Here is a 25,460-nt window from a genome sequence, read left to right on the forward strand (position 1 = left end):
GGGGCCAGAAATATGTTGATGAAAGATGGTTTGGTTTTGGGTGATAGGCACACAGTGCAATATGCAGATCATGTATTATAGAGATGTACACCTGAAACCTATGCGATCCTGTTAACCAATGCCACCCCATTAAATTTTTTTAAAAAAATGGGTGAGCGACAGAGAGTCCCTTATCTTGGAGGTGATGAAATGGAGAGTGAGGGGTTTGTGGGTGCAGTGCAGGCTGGAGGCAGTGCCACTGACGACCCCATGGCTGTAAGGTGACAAAGATGGAACTTACTCTTCCCTTGCACCCCACACACAGACTGTCAGCTTTCCTGGCTGCTCTGTCAGGTCCCAGAGCAGAGATCTGCTGTAACTTCTCCGTGATCTGACTTTCAAACGAAGGTTTGTTCCGGTGAGTGCAGGAGACAGGAACATCCCGGAGTATATCGGGGACAGGTGAATATGTCAGGGGTCCCAGGCCCCATGTTCCTGCCAAATGACACCCATTACCCCTCCCTAAGTCTTGCTTTCACAGCCCCTCGTAGATGGTTCTCCCACTCACGTCCAAGGCCAGGATGCGCTGGAGTTCCGTGGGCTAGCCAGGAAGAGGGACAGCTGCAGTCACAGAAGAGAATGCTCACCTCTCCCCAGAGGAAGCTGATCTTGTGCTGTGGTAGGTCCTATCCGGGGAGCTCTCCAAGGTGGGAAGACCCGTCCCAGGTGCAGGCGGTGACGGCTGGAGCAGGGGGATCTTATGGTAGCTCTGGGTCTGTGGTATTTGGATATTAGCCTTCTGCGCATTCACACTGTTTCAGAGATGACCGATATAGTTATCTCATCTACAGCTATACTGTCCTCAATTAGAGACACAAATATATCACTGTTGTGCTTCAAACAACTGTCAAAGGCCCGTGTTCTCAGAAAGTTCTGTATATAGCTGATATCTGTAACAATCCTGTTATGCCTTTTTGCACCAGAAGGACCAAGTTGAAAACCTGAGTATTTAACATACTCAGTTCATGAGATGGAAGAGGAGCAAGAGGACTTAAATTTTTTTTAAAAATTGATTTTTAGTGAGACAACATGGGGAGGGAAGGAGAGAGAGAAAGAGAGAGTGGAACATCATCAATTTATTGTTCCACTTATTTATGCATTCATTGGTTGACAACTGTATGTGCTCTGACCAGAGATTGAACCCACAACCTTGGTGTATGGGGACAACATTCTAATCAACTGAGTACCCAACCAGGAAAAGAACAGTTTTTGTTTTTTTTTAATGGAATAAAAAGTGAAAGGGTTTTAAATATTCAACTTTTGTCTATTGTGTGAAAAAGAACCAGACACCTGAGAGAGGCTGCAGAGCTGATTTCCGCAGCTTGTTGTGAGATGGTAACGGGATGGTTACTACACTGTTGTACACCGGATGGTTACTACACTGTTGTACACCGGATGGTTACTACACTGTTGTACTGCCCACGGTGTCGCGTCCACGTCTATTCGGCTCCTCAGCTGGCCACTCTTTCTTCCATGGTCTTATTTCCTGGACATTCTCCCAGTGTTTTTAAAGGGACCTGGGGTCTGTTACATGGACAATACTTGAGAGAGAGGAAGCTATTTTGCAGATGACTTAAAAATTTGAGGGAAGAGAGAGATTCAAAGGGAAATACTACAAGAATTCTGTGTAATCATCCTACCCAACCCCCATGGGCCCTTTTTAAGGAAACTGACAGTAAAGTTGTTCTTCAGGCAGTGTGAGCAAGAATGGAACCATAAACTTAGTCTACAAATATAAATCTAATCTTATCGTTTCCGTGATTCACCTATTTCCTGTGCTTCTGTGAAAACCCAACACTTTGGCACTTAAACACAGACAATTTTCTTTGTTCTTATTTTGTTATGTTTTACTATTTAATACCATAAAGACATTTTAAGTGTACAATGACTTATAATAAATTTATGATGTTGTGCTACCATCACCCTGATTCAGTTTTAAAATGCTTCCATCACTGTTTGCTGTCAATACTCACTCCCATCCCCAGATCAAGGAAAAATACGGACCCAATTTTTCTTTATAGTTTTGAGTTTTCCAAAAATTTCACATAAATAAAACCATAACCTTTAGCCTTTTATGTCTAGGTTCTCCCGCTTAATAGCTGGTTTTAGAGCCATCCACAGTGTTGCAAGTGTTAGTGACCCGTCATTTTAATTGCTTATCTGATAAGGATGTACTGCATTCCCAGGCGATGGACACTTGGGTTGCTTCAAGGTTTGTTTGTTTTACTATTATTGTTCATGTTTTTCAACGTTGTACATTCAAAGTGGTAAAAAGAAAATGCCAGTGCAACCCTTTGATCTGAAAAGATAACTTCCATTAGCTTTCTAAATTACAAGGGTTTGTGTGGAATTTTAATTTTACTTCTTCCACTTATTTCCCAGGAAAGATACAAATTCTCAGAGTCAGTAGTAAGTACACTCATGCAATTTTTATAGACAAAGCTACTGGAGTTAAACAACACTCCTCTTTCCCAGAAAAATTAGTATAAAGTAGTTTATTTGCCGTTTTAATATTTTATTACATGGTGAAGAAAGGAAGTTAGCAGTCCTCTCACAGTCCTGTGTGGAAACGCAAGAGTTTGGAGTGGGTGGGGAAGGCAGGAAGCTCCAGAAGTCATGAGCTCTCAGCCCCAATGATGCAGGAGAGCCGAGATTAAGGCCAGGTTCACACGTCTGTGGCTCTACCAGTCCGGGTCACTGTTTGGGTCATTGTCTGGGCCATTGTCTGGGCCTAGACTTGGAGGAATGTTTGTGGGAGCATGGAAGACATCTCAGGCATATCAACAGCCATCTTAGGGGTAAGGGGGGGCTGCTCGAGGAAGACCAGAAGACCCGCACCTGGGTTTGGGGTTATTGTTACCTTGGGGTTCAAACTGGAGCCTGGTCTAATCAGTTTTACCCCTGGTTCCCAGGAACAGGTCAGGGACACTCACTCATGTCTCTTTCTCCAGAGACAACCTGAAGGGACAGACACCCAAAGGAAAACACTTCTTTTCTCCTTGGGGCTCGGGACTGTAATTGATTTGGAACTTTTCAGCAATCGATATTTTCATGTTCCATTTGCTTAAAAAATTTACAAAGATGTATAGAGATATATAATGCTCACAAAAATGAATATGAAGAAATAAAAAAAGAAGCATTTGATTTTTTTTTATTAAACAAGAACATCAGAAAAGCAGAATACAAGTCAAAGAAGGTTGTTCAATTATGCAGATGAGATGAAAAACTAACTTTTATTTTATTCGTGAAAATGCACTGTACAGAAGGCCGAAAGTACTGGAGTATCTACATGTTCCTTGATCCTCTAATTTTTGTGAGCAGTGTATAAAAGAATATATATTTTATATTGTTATATTTTATTGTATTTCATATGCCTTTTATTATATCTTGTATATATAATTTGGTTTTTGTTCCTGTTTTGACCTGCATAGTACATAGCAGTGGTTGTTTTGGTTTTTTTTTTTTTTTTTTTTTTTTTTTTACCTGAAGTTAGGTTTCCTCAAAGTGGACTCTTTGAAACTGTTATAGGATGAATTGTGTCTCCCCAAAACTCAAATGTTCAAGTTCTTACCCCCACAACATCAGAATGTGGCTGTGTCTGGAGACAGGATCTTTAAATCATTAAAGTGAGGCCTTTAGGGTAGACCCTATACCAAAGTGACTGGTGTCCTTTTAAGAAGAGGAAATGTGAACACACACACAGAGGGAAGGCCACGTGAAGACACAGGGAGAAGATGCTCATCTATTAGCCCCCAAAAGGAATCAGCCCTGCCAACAAACAGATCTAAGACTTCTCGTCTCTCAAACTATGAAAAAATAAACTTCTGTTGTTTAAGTTCTCCAATTTGTGGGGTTTTTTTTGTTTTTTTTTTTTGTACTTTTCTGAAGTTGGAAACGGGGAGGCAGTCAGACTCCCGCATGCACCAGACCGAAATCCACCCGGCACGCCCACCAGGGGGCGATGCTCTGCCCATCTGGGGTGTCACTCTGTTGCGACCAGAGCCACTCTAGCGCCTGAGGCAGAGGCCACAGAGCCATCTTCAGCGCCCGTGTAAACTTTGCTCCAATGGAGCCTTGGCTGTGGGAGGGGAAGAGAGAGACAGAGAGGAAGGAGAGGGGGAGGGGTGGAGAAGTAGATGGGCGCTTCTCCTGTGTGCCCTGGCCGGGAATCGAACCTGGGACTCCCGCACGCCAGGCCGACGCTGTACCACTGAGCCAACCGGCCAGGGCTGTGGTGTTTTCTTATGGCAGTGCTAGCAGACTAACACAACCTGCCTTTAAACAATAAGCAGACTTGGTTACTGAGGGGATGTAATAGATATTTTAGTGTTGAGATTAAATCCCATGGTTTTGATTCATGGGCCATTAGCTTCTATGAACACCCCAATAAATTCCTTTAGTATTTCAAACTTTTACCACATGATTAAGTAAATGTCCTTGTAATTGTTCAGGAACCTCTTAAATTTTCTCTTTATTTCCTTGATTCAATTATTCTTGTCTTTTTTTTCCCTATGTTTTTCACTGTATCGATTTTATAGATTTAATTTACACACACACAATGCACAGAGAACTAATACATTGATAAAATACATACATGGGAAACATTTGAGTTCTTGCTCCCTGCATATGTTGTCAGTTTGGCTTAAATAAACTCATTAAAATTCTAAAATAAAATGTGTACGTATGTATGCACACCCATGTAATTAATCACTACTCCAATCAAAATATAGGACATTTCAACTGTGTTGTTTGGCAAACAATATCTTCACCCCACTGCCAGAACTCACTCATGGCTCTTCTTCTAAGGGATTTCATTTTACACTGACATGTAGATGTCATTTTCTCAATTTTCTGTGCTTACTTCCATTTCCAAAGATTTCTACTTCCATCACACACCAATCCTTCTGGTATCTTATTCCATTAACTTACCCTTAATAATAGAATGACTTAGTTTTATAATCATCATGATCATTGTGTTTAGCTGTGAACATGTTTTTGTTTTGTTTTGCTTTTAGATTTTATAGAGAGAGGAGAGAGGGGGTGGAGTGAGAAGTATTAATTCATAGTTACTTCAATTGAGTTGGTCATTGGTTGCTTGTCATATGTGCCTTGACCAGGCAAGCCCAGGGTTTTGAACCAATGACCTAAGCATTCCAGGTTGATACTCTATCCACTGTGCCACCACAGGCCATGGAAACATATGTTCTTTTAATTCTTTACTTTCCCAACCTCATAAGTAGAGGTATTTTTGTGTTACAAAGGAGAAATACGTGCAGAGGGCTGCCTGACCCCCCAGGGAGCCCCTTGGTCCCTCTTATAGGGAATATGGAGGTGTTATAGCCAAGGGTAACCTGTCCTTAAGGGTAACCTGTCCTTTGGAGAGAAGTGAGACTGACTTCCCTATGGAAAATGGAGAAAGAAGGGAATCCTTGAGACCCAGAAGTGCTCCCAGAGGATATGAGGTAATTTCCAAATTCTTTTCCGAGACTGATTATGATAGATGATTGTTTGGATTTGGGAAACAAAAGACATTGGTGTGGAGAAGAGATTAACAGGAGGCCCCAGGAGATCTGACCTTCACTCAGCATTTGTACGGGGGAAAACCCAAGGTGAAGGTCAGAATCCTTGTGGTCAGTGCTCTACCAGCTGAGCCTCCTCTGGGTCTGGACTTAAAGTATTTGTGGGGCTTGACCTGTGGTGGTGCAGTGGATAAAGCATCGACCTGGAAATGCTGAGGTCGCCAGTTCGAAACCCTGGGCTTGCCTGGTCAAGGCACATATGGGAGTTGATGCTTCCAGCTCCTCCCCCCGTCTATCTCTGTCTCTCTGTCTCTCTCTCTCTCCTCTCTAAAATGAATAAATAAAATAAAAATTAAAAAATTCAATTAAATATTAAAGTATTTGTGGGACCATGCCAGGAATCTCAGCAAGTAAACAGACACAAAGCAAAAGCTACTTCATGCAGAGATACACTTGGAAACAGGAGTACCTATAAGAATCCTGCCCCCTGGGAGTGTGGCCATTAATGACACTCCATAGCAATTAAGCCCAGTATAATCAACTCACCCCACATTCCAGAGGTAGCACAGAGACCACTCACTACTGTCCTCCTGACAACCCAAAGATCACCAGGCAGAGCCAGGTGGCCAAGGGTTCCAAGCACAGATGGTGGAGAAGTTCCAATGGTGTCCCTTGTAGACAGTGAAAAGGAAATGTAGACCATGGAGCAAAGGTGAAGGGACCACCACCCTTGGCACAAGGAAGAAAAAAATTAGCCTGACTCAACCATATCTGAACCTAAGGGGGAAGGGGCAGTTGTATTTAGGGTTGGGTGGTTGTAGACGGAGAGGGGACCAGGCCTGAGTGGGAAATGACCCTGCTGAGATGTGCCTAAAGCACTAAAGGACTTGCCACTGGTTCCCTAGGCAGCCAGTGTCTGGCCTGCAGAGACACCAATGATGGTGAGCTGAAGGGGTGGAGTTGGGGGAGTGGGTGGGGTATGGAGGTAGCTATGGAAATGAGACCCAGTTGGCACTTAAGTCATGTTCTAATTTCTTTTTTCAACCATAAGCAACATTTATTTGAAAATGATAAGATAGCAGTACTTTAAATAAAAAAAAAACAAAACTTAAAGTATCTTAGCAAAATCCATGTCCAGAAGGATGTTGCACCCAAAATGTACATTTCAGTAAGCAATTGAAGATAAGAAATCTCCCTAAAGAAGTGATTTTTTGTTGTATTACTGGGCAGACTCCCTCTTTAGGGAAGGAAAGATAGCACAAATAGCTAGTGAAAGGTGATTACATAGTTAATCTTTTTTCTTTTCTGTTTTTTTCTCTTTATTTTAAAAAAGATTTCTTTGAAATTAATTTTTTTTTTTTTTTCATTTTTCGGAAGCTGGAAACAGGGAGAGACAGTCAGACAGACTCCCGCATGCGCCCGACCGGGATCCACCCGGCACGCCCACCAGGGGCGATGCTCTGTCCACCAGGGGGCGATGCTCTTCCCATCCTGGGCGTCGCCATGGATGGAAGACCAGAGCCACTCTAGCGCCTGAGGCAGAGGTCACAGAGCCATCCCCAGCGCCCGGGCCATCTTTGCTCCTTGGCTGAGGGAAGGGAAGAGAGAGACAGAGAGGAAAGCACAGCGGAGGGGTGGAGAAGCAAATGGGTGCTTCTCCTGTGTGCCCTGGCCGGGAATCGAACCCGGGTCCTCCGCACGCTAGGCCGACGCTCTACCGCTGAGCCAACCGGCCAGGGCTGAAATTAAATTTAATGAGGTGACATTGATCAATAAAAGTATATAGGTTTCAGGTGAACATCTCCATAGCATTTGAACTGTTGATTGCATTGTGTGCCCATCACCCAGAGTCAACTTATTTTCCATCACCATACATTTGTCCCCCCTTACTCCCTTCCCTGGCTCCCCATATAATGAATCTTAAGTGGCAGGATGATGCTATGCTTGCCCGTCTCAATGCTCAATTCTTTCAAGTGTGGAAGAATTATATCAGAGAGAAAAGAAAACCTAGGATCAGATTTCAGTTCAGGGAGTGGTTCTTAAATTCTAGAACATAAATTTAATTTCTTCTGCAATAATTACTCAACTATGATGGACATTATTTGTAGGACTCAACTTTATGGCACTTAGGTCATTTTGAGGGTGTCCTGAATACCACCTTCTTTTTGATGAAGAGATATGGAGGGAGATAATCCACTTGTGCTCTGTACAAAGCCACCTGCCTGTGTTGGCTGACAATTAGCAGGCAGCCATCAGTCTTAGAGAATACTAAAGCCATGCATAGTTTGACATGTGAAAGTGCCATTTGTAAAGAGCCAGGAATTTCAATGAAGTCATCCAGGCTGGATATCAATTTAGCTGAAACGAGTCCTTTAGCTGTGACATATTTAAGAGCTATTACAAATTCGTTAAGATGGAGCTAATTAAACATGGATTTTTGTCATGTGAAAGATGATGGCCCAGGACTCGCAAATCTGACTTTATCTTTATCTCACAATTTTTCACATTATCCTTTCTAGGGTGTGTCCTCCTGATTACCCTTGCCAATAAACAAGGCAGAAGCTGTTTGATGACAGCACAGCCTGGCATGATTATCATGAACCTATGGCAACACTTGTCTGATGGTGCCACATGAAGAGAAATTAAGATGAAGAAGGTTCGCATAACAAAATGCCAACTTGGTCTGTTGTGGAGAGCAGAACATTGTGGCTCTGGGGCTGAATGTGTGCTGTGCCTATCTTGTAGAAAACATAATTGGAAGCCTAAACTCACTCTTTCATTCCACAGACGCCATGGTGGCATTCCTGCCACAGTGCAGAACTGAGAAGTGACCACAGAGAATGCATACCCAACAAACTCAAGAGCTTTCTAGTCTTTTAGACCAACACTTTCCTGTCCCGGGGCATACACAGAGTGTACCATGCTGATAGAGTCACAAACCCGTAGAGCTGCTGATACAAATGAGAAAAAAACCCCAAAACCAGAAACAAAGCACAAAGATTGCACTTTCTTTGAGATCAACACGCAGCATAGGCAGGGGAAAATGTTCTGAAATTAGCAGCTAAGGAGTCGCAGTGATCAAGAGCGTGACATAAGGGGTGCCTAATCCCATCGAGCCACTTCCTGAGTCTTGGGTGTAGTCTTCCCTCAGCCCTGCAGCAATGGTACGACCCAGCAGGGGACCCTGGGAAACTTATAAAAAGCCAGGCTGTCTAGTCATTGCCTAGTCTGCTTCTCAGGCCTCCAGATGCCTAGCCTAGGCAGGAGACATGGATGAAATGAAAGAGGTGACTGGTGGCAGGAGGGTTGGCCAGGAGCACTCTGGAAAACCAGGTCACTCCCACAGAGGCCATGAGAAGATTTACTCCAAGAGAAACCTATCCATTGGAGAAAAAGGAGAAGGTTGGCATCCCTCTGAGAGGCGGAGAGAGAAGATCCCAGAGACTGAAGAAGACTCCCAAAGCAAAGGTGGTAGGATCCTATGTTCTTTGTGTGTGTGTGCGTGTGCATATATATGTGTGTGTGTAGGTTGCGGGGGTAGGCAAAGCAGCAAGCCTCAGAAGGTGTGACCCTCATATACTGAAATAGTGAGGAAAATCCAAGGTGAAGGCCAGATTCTTTGGTTATGGGCCTGGCCATCTGAGCCACTTTTGCCATCTGGACTGATGGAGGGTTTCCTGCAGCAGGCGTGCCAGGCAGCTGAGGTGCATCAATAGTGACCAGAAAAGCTGGGCCCTTGGAGTCAGTGGGCATCTGGAGGAAATCAGCCATGGCGAGTGGGGCTCGTATAAACCTGCGTCCCACTTGGAACCTCCACTAATTAACTCTTACCCAGACTTCCAGAGATAGGTTAGGGAACAGTCACTCACTACGGTCCTCCTCTCCACCCACAGCAACCACCATACAGAGCAAGGTGGCTAAGAGCTCCAGGCACAAGCGAGGGAGAAGCCCTGATGGCTCCCTTCCCAGTCACCACAAATAAAGTGGACACCCAGAAGAGAAGGTGAGGGGGTGACCACTCCCCACTCAAGCGAGAAGAAAGGACAAGCCTGTCTCCATCAGAGCAGGACATCAGGACAGGGGAGGTAGGTTTCTGGGCTGTGTCTTTGCAGAGGTGGGGGTGAGGACACCTGCCTTGAATGGCCAACCAGCACCTAGGGAGGGAGGGGACAGACACTGACCCTGGGACAGACACTGACCCTGGCGAGATGCTCCCAAAGCCCTAAAGGGCTGAACAACGGAGGTCCAGGACTTGGCAACCATTACCACCAGATCTTGGAAGGGACCACCGACCTGGTTTGGTGGGGAGTGGGAGATGGGAGAGTAGGGATTGGGAAGGAGCCTGGTGACTTTGGCCATGCCGTTTATACTCACCAGAACTCTTCTGTTTTGTTTCCCACGCAGGTTTCGCCCACTCACCAGCGCAATTCAACGACAGGAGGACCCCGCCCAGAAGTTTGGCAAAGACCACCGGTGCCGGATGTGGCCAGGACAGCCCAGAGTGCAGGCTCGCTTTTCCAAAGCGCCGCCGCCGCCACCTGTCTCCAGAAGCACGCGCGCCTCTGGCAGTCCTGACGGCCAGGCTGTTCAACCAAGTAGGTGCGCTGCAGGTAGCCCTGGACGAGCTGCGGGCTCCCGGGGGCGCCTTCGTGCGGGTGCTCGCCAGTGGCACGGAGCCCGAGGCCTCGCAGCGCGCTTGGCTCAGCTGGCAGCTGGCACACACAGGGGCCAACCTGCACTGGGCGCCTCGCTGCGCCGCCCGGGCTCATCTGCCAGCATCCCTGCATGCCCGGTGAGCCATGGGTTAGCGGTCCAACACCCAGCCAGTGTCCTCGCCCAGTCCCTTCCGCCCTAGAGGCAATCCCGACTCAGTGCTCTCAACTCCCGGTGCCAGGGTCCCAGGCTTCTCCCCACAGCTCTCCGGAAACCCACCTTATCCGAGAAACCTCTTTGGGCGTGGACCAGCCTCCACTCCTAGAGGGATTCTAGCGCGGGACTTACGGGTCCAGATTTCCAGCAGAGACCCGGAGGGAGGGTTTACAGAGGAAAAGATTGCTTTTCTTCCAGGGGCTCAGATAACTACGACTGTCATTGATTAAGACTTTTCCCCATTCTGTGTTTTCCTCTTTTATATGAAAAATAAAACCTAAAGAAACATAGACATAGATGTCTATTTTATGGACATAGATAAAAGTAAAGTGGTTGCTGGGGGAGGGGGCGAGGGGAGTAAAGAGGGACAAATAAATATATGATGATGGAAAATGATTTGACTTTGGGTAATTGGATGAAATATATCCCCCAACAAATTCAGGTTCTCAGTGAGGAGTATTGTGTTCACTTAACCTGCTGCTCCCCCCCCCCCCCCACTGTGGTTTTATCACAAAAGAAAAGACATCATCAAGATTAGTCTCCTCTCCTTATAAAACAATGGCATCTGCCCAATGGGGCTTTTTCTCCAATTCCGCTTCTTACCCTAGCTGTCTGGAGCCGGCGCCGGGCGCTGCGGCTCCGGTTTCCGGGCAACTGGCTGCTCTGGCTGATTGGGAAAAGCCAGAATTCTGCGTTCCGGTGAAACCTGCGGGCGCCGGGGGCGGGATGTCAGGCACCGCGAACCCCTCTACCCTAAGTAATTGAGCCGGGGTTCTGCCTGCTCGCACCTCACCACTCCAGGACGCGCCAAGGACCCAGCCCCGCGGCCTCCCGCCTCCAACCCACCCCGAGACCCCGCGGCTCGGTGTACGGCGGAGCCCTGGCCAAGATGGCGGCGCCCGTGGGCCAGACCCCGGGGCGCCGCCATCGCTGCTGCAGGACCCGCTGAGGCTGCGCTTGCTTGGGCCGCCTTGTCAGCCTCCGACTGCAACCGGATCCTGACAGAGCCGGAGGCCGTGGACCGGAGGAGGAGCGCGAGGGCCGCGGAAGAGGCCGCCTGTCCACCGGAGATGGCTGTGCCCGAGCCCGGAGGCAGCGCGGCGGTGAGCGCGGGGAGGCGGTGGGCGGTCTGGCGGGCCGAGACCGTTTCCTTGGGGGTCGGTGATAGGAGCGTTACTGTTGTCTGCGAAGATGGGGGCTTCGGGAATCGGAGTGGGTGCTGGAGGGCCTGTGGGACCGGCGTTAGCGTTTGGCGGGATCCGTGGAACGTGCTGTCATTGCTGCCCTCGAAGGAATCTGTTTTGAGGGATCTGCGGGGACAGTGATGGGTGGGGGGCTTGTGTCAGTGGCAGTCACGGAAAGGTCACTTTGGAAGGCTGTGGGGATCAGAAACGGGGCTCTGTGGTCTGTCGGAGTTTGGGGAGGTCTGCGGGATCCAGCGATTATGGTGGTCGCGGTGGTCGGAACTGGATTGTCCCTTTCGGTGTGCAGAGACGCAGGGAGGTCGGCTAGGAGGGTTTATTTTAACAGTTACAGGGAGGAAATGATGATGGTTTGGAAAAGGGTTGAAGCTGTGAAATGAAAAATCACACTCAGAATACTTACAGAGGTGAGCCGATAGGACTAACTGATGAAGGGATAAGGAGCATGGGGAGGAGAAGAATCAAGAATTCCATCTAGACTTTCGGCCTGAGGAACTGGATAGATGGCAATTCTTAGACAGAGTTGTGCTTGAGAAGACCAGATTTGGTGGATATATGTGGGAACCAGGTTAGATGGCAGTGGTTCTGTTTTGGCCCCGTCCAGATGCTCATTACATGTCCAAGTAGAGAGGTTGAGTAGTTGTTAGATTTGTGAATCTAGAGCAGGGGTCCCCAAACTTTTTACACAGGGGGCCAGTTCACTGTCCCACAGACCGTTGGAGGGCCGGACTATAAAAAAACCCAACTAAACAAATCCTTATGCACACTGCATATATCTTATTTTAAAGTAAAAAAACAAAACGGGAACAAATACAATATTTAAAATAAAGAACAAGTAAATTTAAATCAACAAACTGACCAGTATTTCAATGGGGACTATGGGCCTGCTTTTGGCTAATGAGATGGTCAATGTGCTCCTCTTACTGACCACCAATGAAAGAGGTGCCCCTTCCAGAAGTGCCGCAGGGGCCGGATAAATGGCCTCAGGGGGCCGCATGCAGCCTGCAGGCCTTAGTTTGGAGACCCCTGATCTAGAGTTTAGGAGAAGTCTGGAATAGGAAATCCATGTTTGAAAGGCATCAGCATAAAAATGGTATTGAAAGCCATAGAATTGGATGAGATGACGTCAGGAGAGAAGGCAAGAAGAAAAGAGGACCAATGACAGAGCTCTGAGTCACTCTGACATTTAGAGATCCAGTAGGAAACAAAACAAACGAAACAAAACAACGAAGCCGAGGGGGGTGTGTGTGGAAAACTGTGAACGTGGGTGGTATCAAAGAAGCACAGAGAAGAAAGCTTTTCAAGACAATGGGAGTCATCAGTTGTGTCTTATGCTCTTGTGAGTCCCAGAAGTATGACTACAGAGAATTTGGCTTTGGCAAGATGTAGCTCAATGGTTTTTTTGATTGAGTATAGCTCTTTTAGTGGAGTCGTAAAATCCTGTTGGGATGAGTTGAAAGAATGGGAGGTAATGATGTAGAAACAGCAAGTATAGATAACAGTAGGAGTTTTTCTGGTAAAGGAAGCAAAGAAATTGACATTGGATGGGACATGAGATTAAGGGATTTTCTTCTGATGAATGATATTAAGGCAACTTTCTATGTCAATTAGAATAATCCAGTAGAAAGGGAAAAACAGTACAAAAGAGAACGAGGTTAACTGCAGGGGTAAATCCTTAACAAGTAAGTTGAGGATGGGATTCAGAGCATAAGTGGACAAACTGGTCTTAGGTGAGAGAAGGGACAGTTCTCCCATTTTTAACTAAAAGGAAGACATTATATGCATTTGGAAACAGGATAGTGGAATTGGTGGTGACAAGGTAAGGTAGTTCTTGTCTATTTGCATTTCTTTTCTCTTTGAAGTATAAGGCAAATTCATCAGCTGAGAGAGGAAAAGGAATAGATGGTGGGGAATTCAAAGAGAAAGAAGAGAACATTTGGCATAATCACCTTGGAAAGAGGACTAGGACAATGACAGTATTGCATGCACATTTGAGATATGAAACCTCTTCCAGATTACAGACTTCTTGTATCCTTACTGACTGAAAGAGCAGAGAGAGGAAGCAAACTCTTGTGAGTCTTATAAGGGCACTAATCCCATTCATGCAGATTACCCACATGACCTCATCTAATCCTAATTACTTCCCAAAGGCTCTATCTCCTAATACCATCATATTGGAGGATGGGATTTCAACATATGAATTTGGAGGAGAAACAAACATTCAGTCCATAATAGGGACATTTCTTAATATGAGTTTTGTTTCTCAAGAAAAAAATGCAACCCTGGCCAGTTGACTCAGCGGTAGAGCATTGGCCTGGCATGTGGAAGTCCCGGGTTCAATTCCCAGTCAGGGTACACAGGAGAAGCAGCCATCTGCTTCACCACCCCTGCCCCCCCCCCCCCACTCGAATGGTTTGAGCAACTTGATCCTGGGTACTGAGGATGGCTCCATGGCCTCAGGTACTGAAATAGCTTGGTTGCCAAGCAATGGAGAAGCACCCCAGAGGGGCAGAGCAGTGCCAGGTAGGGAGCGGGCTTACCCGGTGGATCCCTGTCAGGGCACATGCAGGAGTCTGTCTCTCTGCCTCCCTGCCTCCCCACCTCTCACTTAATAAGAAAAAGAAAAAAGAAAAAAATGCAAAACTGGGTAGAGAATAGGTAATTCTATATAACATCATGATCAACAGTGAATAGTAAAAGAAAGAGCAAGTCATTATTATCTGTCTAAATCTCTCACTGACATGGGTAACATTAGACTGAACAAGAATATGCTATTTCAGGGATCGGTAACATTCAAAGACGTGACTATGGCCTTTACCCAGAAGGAATGGGAGCAGCTGGATCCTGCTCAGAGGAGCCTGTACAAAGATGTGATGCTGGAGAACTACAGTAACCTGGCCTCTGTGGGTAAGGACAGTTCCTTCGTAATTCCAAATATGTCCACTGTGATACCTTCTCTCAACTTATCAAACTTGATAGGTTCGGCCTTGATTTTTGAGTCAAGGAATTTTAATCCCTTTTGGGTACTAGGCAGGATACTTGTGCTCTTGCCTCCAAAACGCAAGGTCTACTCTGATGGGGTACGTGGCCATGTGCACTGTGAAATCTCAGCATCCATGTACTTATCCTTTAGGGGCTCTGAAGCTCAAATATCAGGGCTTGCTTTCTGGGATGTTTGTTGTTCTAATATTCATTGTCTTCCATTTCTCATGAACAGGGTATCAAGCTGCCAAACCAGACATGATCTCCAAGTTGGAAAAAGGGGAAGAGCCATTGGGGAAGGGGAAAAGACCCAGACAGGGTGGTTCGAGTGAACTAGCAAGATCGAAGAAAATAGGAGCCAGTGGAAGTAAGTTCCTAATTTCTTGGTGGTAACTTTGGAATTATTCAAAGAATAATTTATTCTTAAATTCTTCTTAAAGATCCCAGATCCTTCTTTCTTAACCAGGAAGAGGATTTCAGACTACAAAGACTTTAAACTTTGGAGTTTCTAGTATTTCCTCTTTCTACAAACCTGTCCATGTGAATGGTTCTCATATAAGGTTCACTATAGTCATAAGTTAGTGTATTTCTTGCTCAGGCTGCAGCCTCTCACATGATTTTGTGAACCTTTGTTGAAAGAGCAGTCCCTGCTTGGCAAATTCTGGTCTCGTGGCAGAGGGAAAGAAGAGTGAGTGAACCACAGTATGACTATTAAAAATCACTGATGGGAAGTGGTATTTATCTTTTTCTGCTCACATTTTATTGGTTAATTCATTAGAGCAGAGCCCCTGACCACGCCTGAATTCAGCAGGTAGGAATGCATAATCCTTCCACAGGGAGGGTTCAGCTGGCCATGCCATGGGACCTGCAGGTGTAATCCTTCCTCAGGGAACAATAATACAGTCCACTACATCACTCAGGCTGTGGTAGTAAAAACAGTGAAGACCAGAGCTCTAAACCTTTCATACCAGTCCCTCAGAACCTTCCATACAGTGTCTTTCCTCAGCCATGTTCTCCATTGTTCAGTTTTCAGAAGAAGCAGTAACACCACTTTGCTGTTCTCTGAAACTCATTTCTGCTTACTTTATTTAAAGCAGGGCTTTTAAAAATTATCATTGTTTTAGCCCTGGCCGGGTCTCTCCGTGGATCGAGTGTGTTCCCATCACATCAAGGTCACGTGTTCCATCTCCACTCAGGGCACATGCGAGAAGCAACCAGTGAGTGCACGACTAAATGGAACAACTAAGTGGAGCAACAAGTTGATGCTTTTCTCTCTTTCTCTCTCCCACCTTAAATCAATGGAAAAATGAAAAAAAAAAATTATTCTCCTTTTCTCTAATAATTTTTTTTCTTCCTTCCTCCACTAACACTCATGATATCCCATGGTATGAAATTTCTCTCTTAATATATTCAGCCACTCTTGGATCTGTCCTCTTCTCCAGTCTCTGGCATGATGCTCCTGACCCTAGTTACTTTCCATTTTCCTCCTTTCACTGTGAAGTGTTCTAGATTTGTGGTCTGCAGTGCACCGTCATTTACATTTTTTCCTTAACCTTTGCAGTCAAATGCCACAGATTGCACATCTCTATGTAAATTTCTGACTTTAAAGTGACTACTGCTTACCTTCTAGTGCGTAGCCTAATAGTTCTGACCAGCCTGGAATTGGTGCCTACCTAGCTTGAATTACACCACTTGAATCTGATTTTACCTGAGTGCCTCTTGACCATTCTTTCCCCAGTTCCTCTTCCTTCTCACTTTGCTGAGTTGCCCCTAAGGCAGGGGTCTCCAAACGTTTTACACAGGGGGCCAGTTCACTGTCCCTCAGACCATTGGAGGGCCGGACTATAAAAAAAAACTATGAACAAATCCCTATGCACACTGCACATATCTTATTTTAAAGTAAAAAAACAAAATGGGAACAAATACAATATTTAAAATAAAGAACAAGTAAATTTAAATCAACAAGCTGACCAGTATTTCAATGGGAACTATGCTCCTCTCACTGACCACCAGTGAAAGAGGTGCCCCTTCTGGAAGTGCGGTGGGGCGGATAAATGGCCTCAGGGGGCCGCATGCGGCCATTGGGCCGTAGTTTGGGGACCCCTGCCCTAAGGTCTGTCTTCAACTATCTCTTCTTTTTTCTATGGTATTTCCCTCAAAGGAATAATCCTTTGTGCAAATACAAGCTTTTTTCCCTACACTTGTGACTTCCAAGGTAAATTTATCTTGTCCAGGTACATCTTCAACTCCTTTTTGTTGGATTCATACTTTACCTGCTTATAAGATAGGTCCCTCAAAATGAGTGCCAAAATCGAAAGCTTTGTCTTTCTTTCTAAATTAGATCTTTCTTTCACTTTCCATATTTTTATCAGGCTCCAGGCTGATTTTAGTAAGGTGACCAACTTTTTTACAATGAAAAGGAGGACAAAAATAAATTGAAGTAGACAATATCATAAATAAAAGAAACATTTTATTCATTGCAACAATAATATGCTATAATATGATAAATGCATAATAAAAACATTTGTAATATTTTATATTGTAATTTGCTTACATGCCTATTAATTTTTAATAATAATTATAAGAAAAGAGTACTCATTTAGATACAAATACATCATATCACATGCAATGGATCGACTCTGCATCAATCGAATATGGACATTTATAGATTAGTCTTCCAATACCAAAAAGGAGGACATGTAGGAGGACACTTTTTGAGGGAGGACGGAACTTACAAAAGAAGGACTGTCCTCCCTAAAGGAGGGCGATTGGTCACCTTGATTTTAGGCATGTCTGCCATGGAGTGTCTATGAATCTTTGCTGTCTGCCTTCTCTCTTACTATTCTCTCCTCAGCTCCTGGGGCCTTCCCCCCTTTATTCTCACTGATAGTAGTCATCTATATTATCACATAACTAAATTGCTTCAATTCTTAGGTAGGTTTATTAAATTTTCTTTTTTAATTCATCTTAGGTGTTACCACCAAACATTAAAATATTGTTATTAATTATGCCATTACAGTCCCTAAATTAGCAGAATGTCCACAATATTTTTAAGTTTCCTCTGACCCTGAATTTTCCAAGAGTCCTTGAATTTCCTGAAACCAAAGGGACCAGTCTTTCCAATAACAAATGAGAGCTCATGAAGTTTTTGATCCATTCACTAATGGCTCTAGTTTTGGTGATCTTTACTTTTCTCAATGATATGTGGTGTTACAACTAAAAAATAATCTGGAGTCATTGAATACGTTTCTGTCGTTGCTGCCGTGACTGTCCTCTTGGTTCAGGTTCTTATATAGTAGTACTTGGAGGTTCTTCAAAGTACTGTTCTATTTCCTCCAATTATTTTCTGGGTCTAATGAGCTCCATTCTTCAGTTTCTGAAGTTATAGTCATTTTAGCTTAAAATGCATGTTTTAGTTACAGTCTCACATTCAGGACAAGCTTATAGATTTAAATACATGCTCTGCCACACCCAACTCTCCTCTTAGTATTACTCTATTATACCCGTTTACAAGTTCCGATTCCTCTCCCTTCCCTGCTAGTCAGTGTCAGTTAGGACCAGCCCAAACTATCATTAGTAGAGGCTGTTATATCGGTACACCTCAAGGGAAAAGGCTTGAGTTTTGATCCCCCCCACCCCTGAATAAAATTTGCCTCTCTTCTCCCCAACATCTCAGCATCTTCGGGCATTGGAAGATGCAGCCTTTGCCACCCTACGTAAAGGTTCTTGATACACTGTTTCTCTCAGGATGCTTGCATCACTTAAAATTTCCTAAATGGAAAAGCAGCGAGCAATTCTGATTCTCCCTACTCCATCTGTATCACCACTTCATCTACACTTACACAATCTGATCTTCTATCCCATGGGAACTAATCTCTGAGGAGTTCTCCATAAAAGTAATATTATTTCCTGGATGTATATTCAAATGCCATAACTCTTTTCTGTTTGAGCCCAATTTTCACTTTTCCTATGGAATGTTTCTTTACCACCAAGACAACAATCCACTTTCTATTTCTTTTTGAAGTCATGGGGTCTCTTCTATCTGCTTCCCTCTTTGAGTCTGTTTAATTTCCACCCTGAAGCTTTCCCACTTTTCCATGTACGCAGCTGAAATAGCAGCTCTCAGGTTATGCAGATGGTCTCTTTGAAGACATGTGGTTTTGCATCTCTGCTTTTCTGTACCTGTATGCTTCATCCTGTGTACTGATGAATTTTCTGTTTGCATAGGGGAAATATGGACTTATTGTACTGTCTTATATCATTTTTTTAATCTAAGAACCCGGTGGAGACTAACTAGAGTCTCGATTTTTACAAGGAAGACTTTTACTAGACATCTGAGCTTGAGCCAGATGTGTTTCCAACTGCGACCACGGAGAGCTGGATTAATATAGTAGAGGCTGTGGGAGTCAAATGCTATGGGCGAACTGGCAGTTACTAAAGCTGGGCAGCGTGGGCTGAGGAGAGGCCTCAACAAGTGTCAGCTCCAATCACAAGCTCTTTCAACTTCATCTATTTCCTACTCACCGCTGCTTGTGTTTATTTCATCCTCCATCCCAGGTTGCGAGGTCACATTTATAAAGAGTCAAAACTTTTTCTAATCACTCTTGTTAATTTTCTTTTACTGTTTTTACTAAAGCACTTTCCCCTTCAAGTCTAAGAGAATAGGGATGTTTGTGCTTGATATTTTATACACTTTGGGATAGTAGGCTTGAGAAAGGATTCAACCCCACAACAGGGCTTTCTTTGTAAACTGTATTCTTATATATGAAAATGCAAAGATTCATAAGAATGTCTCACTGAATTCCATTTTAGAAGAAGCCCAGCAAGATGATGACCAGCTAGAGAATCACCAGGAATCTCAAAACAAATTCCTTAAGGAAGCTGCATTCAAGAAAACTCTAACTAAGAAAAAAGGTCATGGAGATAGTTCATTAGGTGGGAAATATGTGAGTACAACACAAGTTTCTTCCCAAAAGATGCTTCGTAAATATAATTCACAGGGAAAAAGTTTGAAACAGAATTTACACTTACCTGGTCATATAAAAAACTATGCAAAAAAGAACCCTGATGTAGCTAAAGAGCGTAGGAAATCATTCAGCCACAGTTTATCTGATGCAAAGAGGGACAAAAATCAAACTGGAAAGAAACAAAAATTATCTAACCATAGCTCATCAAAGAGACATGACAAAACCCAAACTGGCAAGAAACATGAGAAATTAGTTTGTCATGGCTCATCCCATACTAAATGGGACAAAGTTAAAACTGGAGAGAAACACAAAAAGTCAGCCACCCAGAGCTCATCTCCTACTAAGCGTGACACAACTCAAGCTAAAGTGAAACCTTATGAATGTGATCAGTGTGGAAAAGTTCTCAGCCATAAACAAGGACTTGTCGACCATCAGAGAATTCACACCGGGGAAAAACCATATGAATGTAATGAATGTGGGATAGCCTTTAGCCAAAAGTCACACCTCGTTGTACATCAGAGAACTCACACTGGAGAAAAACCATATGAGTGTATTCAGTGTGGCAAAGCCCATGGTCATAAACATGCCCTCACTGACCATCTGAGAGTTCATACTGGGGAAAAGCCCTATCAATGTACTGAATGTGGGAAAACCTTCAGACATAGCTCGAATCTTATTCAACATGTGAGATCTCATACAGGTGAGAAGCCCTATGAATGTAAGGAATGTGGAAAATCCTTTAGGTATAACTCATCTCTTACTGAACATGTGAGAACTCATACAGGTGAAATACCATATGAATGTAATGAATGCGGAAGGGCTTTTAAGTATAGCTCATCCCTTACTAAACACATGAGAATTCATACTGGTGAGAAACCCTTTGAATGTAATGAATGTGGGAAAGCATTCAGCAAGAAGTCACATCTCACTATACATCAAAGAACTCATACGAAGGAGAAACCCTATAAATGTGATGAATGTGGAAAAGCCTTTGGACATAGCTCATCTCTTACTTACCACATGAGAACGCATACGGGTGAAAGTCCCTTTGAATGTAATCAGTGTGGGAAGGCCTTCAAACAAATCGAAGGCCTTACTCAACATCAGAGAGTTCATACTGGGGAGAAACCCTATGAATGTAACGAATGTGGGAAAGCTTTTAGCCAAAAGTCACACCTCATTGTACATCAGAGAACTCATACTGGGGAGAAGCCCTATGAATGTAATGAATGTGGGAAAGCCTTCAACGCAAAGTCACAACTTGTCATACACCAGAGATCCCACACTGGAGAGAAACCCTATGAATGTAATGAATGTGGGAAAGCCTTCAAACAAAATGCATCCCTTACCAAACATGTGAAAACTCATTCAGAAGAGAATGCTCGTGAGTGAAATAAATGTGGGAAATCTTTGAACTGAGTTGAAGGTTCTGTTTCACCTTAGAAGTCTTCTGAACTTAAAGGATGTTAGAATACCTTTAACAAGAGGTCAAACCTCATATAAGAGAATTTGAAAATGAATTTTCACATAGAGGCAGTCAAGAGTTTAAACTTGATACTAAATCTTTTATAGAAAATACTGTTTTAAAAATATTCAATTATTGTAAATGACCTATATGTTCAGATTGAAATATAAAGTTTTTAAAATTGTTAATAAGTTCAATAAGGAAAGCACTAGAGAAACAAATTACATATGCTGGAACTTTCTGAGCTGCTTGAGTACTGTGTACTTAAACACCACATATGAGAACAGAATTTATTGCCAGGTATAAATATCTGTGGCTATTGGTATGAGACTCATCTTTGATATTATCATCCAGCTCTTAATGTCTTTGTTACCTTCTGCATTATAAAAAGGTTATTATTTATATAAAAAATGTTAACACAAAATTAAGAGTATATGAAAGAAAGCAGCTGAGGATACACAGGCGCTGGTAGAAAATGATGTTCAGGATACATTGTTAAGTGAAAATAGCAGGTTGCTGAACAGTGCTGTTCCCACTTGTGTACAATAGGGTGTGTGTGTTTGCCTGTCTCTGAATGTACATACACACACGCACACACACACACATTTGTATGTGAATAGACTTGGTTTGAAAAATACAGATAAAAGTTAATAGTGGTTGCCATTGGATACAGTATTACAGGAGTGGAGTCTGGGCTGGGAGAGAGGCCTCCTTTTTATTGTATACAATTTTAACTTTTTTATCAGGTACACGTATTATTTCCACAATTAAAATCCTTTTAATATGCATAAAGCAATGCTAATTAAAATTTTCAATGAGCCCACTCCATGATGTTGTTTGATAAAGTAAAAGTTTCTGTGCCTATTCATGAATGATGATGAGATTATTGTAAATGATCTATGTGTAAGAATATGGTATTAAATTTGATATTGAATTCACAAGGACTTCTATTAAGCATGTTCTTTCATTAAAATAATAAATTACGACCATAACTTGGCACTGTTTCTTCTACTTGCCATTTTTTAAAAGGCTGAAGATGATCTGTGATTATAGCTGAATGAAAGTGATTTTCTGAACAATCACTCCATTTTACTTTATTCGAAGAACTTAAATACAACACCTCTATCTTGGGTATCAAGTGTATTGTAACAAACAGCACAGCTCCCTGTTTTTGCCCAGTAGCCAATCACTGCACTCTCTCTTAGTGAATCATTATTTTTTAAAAATATTTTTTTCCCATTGATTTGAGAGAGAGTAAGGAGTGAGAGAGAAAGAGGGGAAGAGAGAGTGAGGAGCATTAACTCAATGCTCCACTTAGTTGTTCCATTTAGTTGTGCACTCATTGGTTGCTTCTCATATGTGTCCTGACTGGGGATCAAACCCATGACCTCAGTGTGCTGGGATAACGCTTTATCACTAAGCCACCTGGCCAGGGCTCAGAATCATTCTTAAGCATGCATTCCAGAAGGTATTATGAATCAATATGGGTTCACATAGGAAACCCACTTTGCACTGCACACCTGGAACTTTTTTACTCATGAGTCATAGATAAAAAATACAACTGTACTGTTTTAAAATTTACTTGTTATACTGAAAACAGTGACATGAGAACAAAACCAGTTTTGTAATATAGTGATATTTGACATGTATTCATCTTTTACATTTTTCACAGCACCTTCTCTACATTATCATTTGTGTTCCTCCAAATAAACATATGAGCCATGTAAGCAAGACCTGTCATGGTCAGTACTGCTCAATATATACAGTGTGCCCGTAAAGTCATAGTGCACTTTTGACCGGTCACAGGAAAGCAACAAAAGACGATAGAAATGTGAAATCTGTACCAAATAAAAGGAAAAACCTCCCAGTTTCTGTAGGATAATGTGGCAGCATGTGCGCATGTGCAGATGATGATGTAACACCGTGTATACAGCAGAGCAGCCCACGGCCATGTCAGTCGAGATGTGGATGGTACAGAGGAAAGTTCAGTGTGTTCTGTGGCTCGGTAAATTCGAATCCGTGACCAAAGTGCAACGTGAATATCGGCGCGTTTATAAGAAGCGTCACCACATAGGAGTAACATTACTCGGTGGGATAAGCAGTTGAAGGAAATAGGCAGTTTGGTGGAGAAACACCGTTCTGGTAGGCCATCAGTCAGTGACGAGTCTGTAGAGACTATACGGGATAGCTACCTAAGGAGCCCTAAAAAATCTGCGTGAGCCCACATCAAACTGCACTGAATAGGTATGAAACTGGGAGAGTTTTTCTTTTATTTGGTGCAGATTTCACATTTCTATTGTCTTCTATTGCTTTTCTGTGACCGGTCAAAAGTGCACCATGACTTTATGGACACACTATACTTCACCTAGATACTAGTCTAGCATAATGATGGGCTCTCAACAAATATGTGATTAAATGCCATCTTTGTGAATACTTCCCTATCAAGTGCCTGCCTTTCTGAGCTCCTCATTTTAGAGGATTAAAAGGTATAAATATTGAGAATGGAATTATACGTATGTGTGTACATGTATTGAAAGATCTCCTATATTATACTCTCTTTACAAAGGAACTTACTCTCAGGGGAAGGAGAATACAATGTGAAAGTAATTTCATTTCCATTAGTAATTTATTACCAAATGGAAGTCTGGCAGTATGCATACGATGACCATCACTATCCAGAGCTGTCGAAAATCTGCACTTTTAAGAAGGATAGGACAGTTTTAGATGATGGTTAGATTAAGTTTCCCACACCTCTCGGAGAACTCATAATAGCGCCCCACCTGAAATAGGAATACAGGTATGCCTAAGCAGCAGAAATGAATGCCGAAAGCTATCCAGTGCAGTACAAGTTAAAAGTATTAGTGAATGAGGAAATAATATCTAAAAATTATTGGAGGTGAACAGTTAAAGAACATTGACACACTGAGGTGACTAAATCTGCTGTTATGGCACAAAAGCAGCCAGAGACAATATGTAAATGAACGAGCATGGCTGTGTTTCAATAAAACTTGATGAAAACAGACAGCAGGCGAGAGTTTCCCAAGGGCTATAGAATGTGAACCCCTGAATTATATTACACATATAAAAGAAATATTAAGGTAGGAACTTACAAAGCAAATGAGACTCCTCTAATCTTTGGTAAAGAAGTCCCTCCCTCCCTCCCCAAACAGGAATGTGTGTGCATTCCCAAGGGAGGAAACCCTAATTGAACAGATGGGGAGGTGGCTCAGTCTGCTCTAAAGTCTGTGAGAACTTACTGTTCTCTTGAGACTTCCCTTCTTCACCTTGTTTTCCTGATAAATTCCTGCTCCTCTTCCAAGACTCACTTTTTAAAATTGTGTTGTAATGAGATAGAGCAGTGGCTGGCAAACTCATTAGTCAACAGAGCCAAATATCAACAGTACAACGATTGAAATTTCTTTCGAGAGTCAAATATTTTAAACTTAAACTATATAGGTAGGTACATTGTCATTAACTTAATTAGGGTACTCCTAAGCTGGTCTTTGCACCTGCACGTGGTATTTTGTGGAAGAGCCACACTCAAGGGGCCAAAGAGCCACGTGTGGCTCGTGAGTCGAGGTTTGCCAACCATTGAGATAGGGTATGTAGCAAAACGGCTGTAACCAATAAGAGCTAAAGGGACTGTGAAGGAGATAGTAAGACCAACCCCAAATGGATTTATGGCTTAGAACCAGTGGAAGACCAGCTTGATCCAAGAAGGTGATGGATTTCACCTTATGGTGACCCCTAGCCTCATTACACGCTCACTGTAATACATTACCATACTAAACAACATACCACACACCACCTTGATCAGAAATAGCAAGCCCATATAATGACACAAAATGGCTCACGGGGCTCTTCCTAGAAGTCTCCATCCCTTTCCTGGAAAAGTCCTGAATATTCTTCCCCCTTATTGAATGCTTTACCCCTTGCTTAAACAAGCCTCAATAAAAGACATAAATCCCAATAGGGAGGGGTTACTCTGTGGAATAGCCCACTCTCTGTCTCACTGCTTCACTAATCAGCTCTGTTTTACTTAAAACTCTATGCTGGCTCATATATGAATTCTTTTCTATGTGGTCTTTTGGGTCCCCAAACCCCCAGAACACCTGCATCACTAAGCCTTCCTGAGAGGCCCTTCTCATGCCCCCACCACTGCCACCCAGTCCCTGACAGTTAGCCACTTCCTGTTGTGCCCAGTCAGCACCACCATGCCCCAGTCACAGCACTGATCACACTGCGTTGTCACTATCAGACTCTGAGCTCCGCCCTTGCATTACCAGACATGGCAGTAGTAAATGTGTGTGACTGAAGGAATGGGTGGAGGAAGAGTCAGAAGACATAAATATATATCTAACAAAAAAGGCAGAGAAATAAGCTGATATGACATAGTCTAGCCATGAGTAGTTGCCCG

At 43.3% G+C, this 25,460-nt stretch overlaps 1 protein-coding gene across 2 annotated transcripts; it reads left to right on the plus strand.

Moving 5' to 3' along the window:
• The first annotated feature begins 11,215 nt into the window (after positions 1-11,215).
• On the plus strand, positions 11,216-22,011 carry ZFP37 (ZFP37 zinc finger protein). Of its 2 annotated transcripts, none has more exons than XM_066367409.1 (4): positions 11,216-11,530; positions 14,410-14,536; positions 14,847-14,978; positions 19,424-22,011. In XM_066367409.1, exons 1-4 carry the CDS (start codon positions 11,498-11,500, stop codon positions 20,968-20,970), a joined length of 1,839 nt encoding a protein of 612 aa, XP_066223506.1. In that variant the 5' UTR covers positions 11,216-11,497; the 3' UTR covers positions 20,971-22,011. The 2 variants fall into 2 exon arrangements, with proteins under 2 accessions (XP_066223506.1, XP_066223505.1); XM_066367408.1 differs by having other exon boundaries at positions 11,394-11,530; positions 19,427-22,011.
• Positions 22,012-25,460: the final 3,449 nt, after the last annotated feature.

This window comes from Saccopteryx leptura, chromosome 2 (assembly GCF_036850995.1).
Source record: "Saccopteryx leptura isolate mSacLep1 chromosome 2, mSacLep1_pri_phased_curated, whole genome shotgun sequence".
Taxonomy (NCBI): domain Eukaryota; kingdom Metazoa; phylum Chordata; class Mammalia; order Chiroptera; family Emballonuridae; genus Saccopteryx; species Saccopteryx leptura.

Bases quoted from the DNA above. Each gene is read 5' to 3' on its own strand.
- ZFP37 (XM_066367409.1), top strand. From the start codon at position 11,498: ATGGCTGTGCCCGAGCCCGGAGGCAGCGCGGCG. The intron at 14,537-14,846 runs GTAAGGACAGTT...TCTCATGAACAG, and splicing joins CAGTAACCTGGCCTCTGTGG to GGTATCAAGCTGCCAAACCA. The intron at 14,979-19,423 runs GTAAGTTCCTAA...ATTCCATTTTAG, and splicing joins GAAAATAGGAGCCAGTGGAA to AAGAAGCCCAGCAAGATGAT.